Consider the following 4884-nt stretch of genomic DNA (forward strand, 5'->3'; position numbering starts at 1 on the left):
ACACACACACACACACACACACACACACACACACCCACACGGAAGAAAATATTTAAGCAATCGCGGCGTTTGACACATGCTGACAATAGTGATTACCAGCAGTTAATAGGCAATCGCGAGCCAGTCACCGGCGAAATTAGTCGAGAGAGACGAACTCCCGGCGATATCTGCAGGTGTTCAACGCACCGTTGATGAACTGCGCTGATAGCATGGTCGCCGCATTAACACACCTGAGCAGGTAACGAGCACGACAGGTGGCGCTGTCGGCGGCGGCTCTCGCGAGCCAGGAGAAGGCGCATGTTTAAGGAGAGTTAGGGCGTATATGTACGCGGGGGAGTGGTGGAGGCAGGGTAGCGTTTGTGAGGAGTTGTTGAGGAAGAGTAGTGTATTTAGGCGAGTTGTAGGAGCAGGGTAGTGTATGTAGGGGAGTTGTGGGAGCAAAGTAGTGTATCTAGGGGAGTTGTGGAGGCAAGAAAGTGTATGTAGGGGAGTTGTGGGAGCAGGGTAGTGTATGCAGGGGAGTTGTGGGAGCAGGGTAGTGTATGTAGGGGAGTTGTGGAAGCAGGGTAGTGTATCTAGGGGAGTTGTGGAGGCAGGAAAGTGCATGTAGGGGAATTGTGGCGGTAGGGTAGTATATGTGGGGGAGTTGTGGAGGCAGGGTAGTGTATGTGGGGGAGTTGTAGGAGCAGGGTAGTGTATGTAGGGGAGTTGTGGGAGCAGAGTAATGTATGTAGGGGAGTTGTGGAGAATCTAAATTTTTATCATCTTTATTATTATTATTATATATATATATATATATATATATAGTTAATATATATAATAATATATAAATACCTCGACCACTGCCTTTATTAATGTTCCGAATACTTCGAGAAGCAAACTTTGGATTAATTTTCGACAAGACTCAGCGTGACATATTAGTACGCCTCGCGACGTCACGTCATGACGTAATGAGACCGCTGCACGTTTCCTTTCGTCACAATATTATAGAGGTCGAGCGTTTCCTTTCGTCACAATATCATAAAGGTTGAGAGTTTACTTTTGTCACAATATTAATGCAGAGGTTGTTGTCGTCGGAGTGTACGCGAGGAGAGGCGTGTCACTGCATGCGGTACATACGTAGGTGGTACATGTCTCGCAGTATTTAACCCTATTGTGGTATAGCATACATTCTACAATGTAAACATGCTGGCGTGACAGGCTTGTTATCGCGGGTAGGTCGATTTTAGCTGCACGGTGGATGATCACCGATACCACAATAGACTCATTCTAGAACATTTATGTTAATATTAATGATTCGCTATTATTTTGATGAGTCTCGGAGCACGACATCACATAGGTTAATGCCTCACTGCTGCGAGAATACATGTAAACGTGGGGGTGAGAGAAGGTATGCGGAGACATTGTCACATCAGACGATAAAGGTGATGAAATATTTTGATTGATTAATGATTGCTGATCAGTTCGATTTATTTCGAATCTGTTTTAACGTGTCGATAACTTCTCTCGCTGGGTCCTCTCGGCTCCCCTAGCTCCTCTCTATTTCTCCATTTTATACACTTAAGTTTGATATTGTTCAATATTTAAACTCACAACAAGAGTTGTTGACGCTCTTTCCAGTGCCCGCGATCCAAACACATTATAATTACAGTTCAAACAAATTACGAACGCGTTATCAACAATCCCTCTTAATTGGGTCATTACCACGCGTGTTAAAATCACCATTACTCGTGCTACACACACACACACACACACACACACACACACACACACACACACACACACACACACACACACACACACACACACACACACACACACACACACACATACACACAGACACACACACACACTCAGCCGCACGCCAGCTTTCGGTGATCCTCTAAATAGATGTTCCACCAAAAAAGCAGAACGACACAGCGGCGCTTTGTGGGCGCAGAGCAAACGGAGCACGCGACACACATTCTAACAAAAGCGCAGCGGTTCGCGTCTAGAAAAAACATTGCCGAGCTGCTGGTAGCCGAGCGTCAGGTGCCTGCGTGGCCGGTCTACGCAAATTAATGCCGCGTACGAAATTCCACGCCGAGCGCATTGCGTGTCATCAATATCATTGCGTTCCGCGCCGTGATGTATGCGATGGCACGATGATGACACGGGCCGAGCGAGAGTTAGAGCATGAAGTAGCCGATACTTTACGGATGCGTTAGTAAGGAACATCATGATATGAGGTGAGACCCATACAGCTGGGGCGGTGAGCGTGACTCACAGTTTTAAGCGGAGAGGGGGGTGATCAACCGCGCGCGCGTGACCGCATTTGTTTTTAGTAGGTTTTCATTGGTAATGGGCGTATAATTATATAATTTGCAAAAATAATTCGTTCGCACTCTGCGTCGAATTGCAATAATATTTATTGCTATTTGATTTTTCCATTTGACAAGTGTCCTTTTTTCTACACGTGTTAGCGGGAATTTATTATATATATATATATATGCTATAATGCTTTATAATATATATATATATATATATATATATATATATATAAAGCATTATAGCTATAGTAGCTCTTTTTACTGGGCCGTGCACTATTATACTACGCCGCGTTTACACGCTAGGCAAAGCAAACAGGCACGCTTACATCTCCCAATTTACAACACGCGTCCCTATAGCAAGAATAATTTGTTGAAATACGTGATTGTCTTACACGTAAAATATCATCAAACAATAGAAAGCACCGTAAATAAATAACGATTATATATCTCTTCCCCGCCTTCCTCCCTCCTCTCGTCTCTCTCACTATTTACTTCACTTTCCCTCTCCCTCTATGCTTCCCTCTCCCTCGCTACTTTCTTTCTATTCTCCCTCTCTGATGTCTCTCCCCTTTTCTATCCGCCTTTCTCTCCCTTACGCACGTTAAATTTCGCGCTAACACAGACCGTTTCCCCAAACACGTCTGTGACATGACCAGGCTAGGCTGTCCAGTAAATTCTCGTGATTAACACGTGAAAGAAACTACGCAACGAGAAATCACTGTTGATATAGGACTGTTTTTTTCGAAACAGCTCAAATTTCTCTTACATAGAATAGGATTTTTCTAACTATCTTTATAGAATGGTCATGTCTTATAAAACCCATCTTTCTCCTAGACTTGTTATGCGACTGCAGTTACTCACCGGGGAAGCGATGACGTAGGAAGCGGCCATGTTGCGCCAGCAGCCACGAGAATGGCGGCATCTGATCGCGCTGGTGAGGCAGCGCCATCTGGTGTCCCGGATGCGCCGCCAGCGCCGGATGCGGAAACAGCGGGTGTGGAATGTGCAGCGGATGTCCGCCGCGCTGGTGCTGCTGCTGTTGGCTCTCCCGTGGAGACAGACACAGCTCAGAGGCGCGCAGCCCGGCTAGAGGATTCAATAGCGCCATCGTCGACGCCGCCAGTCCCTGGTTGAAGTTGCCATGGAAGGACGCCGCCAGCCCAGCAGCGCGGTCGGCGGCGGTCGTCATGGCGACGCCGCTGCAGCTGCTGTCCTTCATCAGAGACTCGATGGTGAAGCCGAGTTTGGGCTTCGCTGCGACCGGCGTCACTGGCATCATGTTGTTATATATCATTATACTCTATCACGCGACGACACTGACGACGACGATGACAATGACGATGGCGACGACGAAGCACGCAAAAGCGGTCGCCGACGATTGTCTTCTACGTCGGCCGAGTAGCACACGTCGGCGTCGGCGTCGGCGTCGGCGTCGGCGAGTCTAGTTAACTTGGTCTAGTACTTCGTCGAACGTAGGATACCGGCGATGGTGGCGCCACGTCCGCCAGATACTCACGTGGTGTTCACAGGAAATCTCGCGTCTGTGCGAAGTTCACAAAGAACCTGCGCGTGGTGTATGAATACTGTTCACACAAAGAACTTCATGTTATGTGAAAACAGTTCACATAAAGAAGTTCGTCGTGTAGCAATACTGTTCACTCGGAACCTCGTGACGTGTGTGACGTTCACAAGAATCTTTCCGTTGTGTGTGAATACTGTTCACCGAGAACCTCGCGCCAGGTGTAAATAATGTTCACTCGTAGTGTATGAAGACGGTTCGCTCGCGTTGCCTGCTGTTCAATGAGATATGCCGCGCGTGTAAACACGAGTGAGGGTGAGACTGTTCGCGTTCACATGTGCCTTCGTGATCCGCTACGGACGATGTGACGGTGCGTGGCTACCGAACCACGGTATACATCTATCACCAGCCGGCCTCTCCTTCTCCTCCTCCTCTTCCTCCTCCTCCTAATTCCCTCCCCCCTCACCACCACCGCTCCGCTGCACATGCACATACACTGCGCTACCGAGCGCGTCTGCTAAACCTTTGCATGCGCATGCGCGCGTGCTACGCCCCGCCCACTGGCAGCGGACCCGGCGCGCTGATTCGTCGGTGGGCGGTGCGGTATGGTGCCGAGTGGAATAGACGTTGCCGTGAGCGCGCGCGGGGCGAGTATAATACGCTTAACGATACTTCACGCCGCTGGATGCATCGGGGTAAACAAACTTGGCCTTGGGTGCCGCGCGGGTATGGAGAGATCAACGCATCCACGAGAGAGAGAGAGAGAGAGAGAGAGAGAGAGAGAGAGAGAGAAAGAGAGAGAGAGAGAGAGCGAGAGAGAGAGAGAGAGAGAGAGAGAGAGAGAGAGAGAGAGAGAGAGAGAGCAGAGGCGGAGCGAGAGAGAGAGAGAGAGAGAGAGAGAGAGAGAGAGAGAGAGAGAGAGAGAGCGAGAGAGAGAGAGAGAGAGAGAGAGAGAGAGAGAGAGAGAGAAAGAGAGAGAGAGAGAGAGCGAGAGAGAGAGAGAGAGAGAGAGAGAGAGAGAGAGAGAGAGAAAGAGCGAGAAAGCGCACACGTCTG

At 48.8% G+C, this 4884-nt stretch overlaps 1 protein-coding gene across 1 annotated transcript in view; it reads right to left on the reverse strand.

The window, feature by feature from the left end:
- The window catches only part of LOC106809280 (homeobox protein EMX2-like), a 13455-nt gene extending 9230 nt beyond the window's left edge, over positions 1-4225 (reverse strand). The window contains exon 1 of the mRNA XM_014812292.1: positions 3171-4225. Coding sequence (XP_014667778.1) covers positions 3171-3603 — 433 coding nt within the window. The 5' untranslated portion in view covers positions 3604-4225. The remainder of the gene's footprint in view (positions 1-3170) is intronic.
- Between the last annotated feature and the right edge of the window lie 659 nt (positions 4226-4884).

This window comes from Priapulus caudatus, unplaced genomic scaffold, assembly GCF_000485595.1.
Source record: "Priapulus caudatus unplaced genomic scaffold, Priapulus_caudatus-5.0.1 Scaffold342, whole genome shotgun sequence".
Taxonomy (NCBI): Eukaryota; Metazoa; Priapulida; class Priapulimorpha; order Priapulimorphida; family Priapulidae; genus Priapulus; species Priapulus caudatus.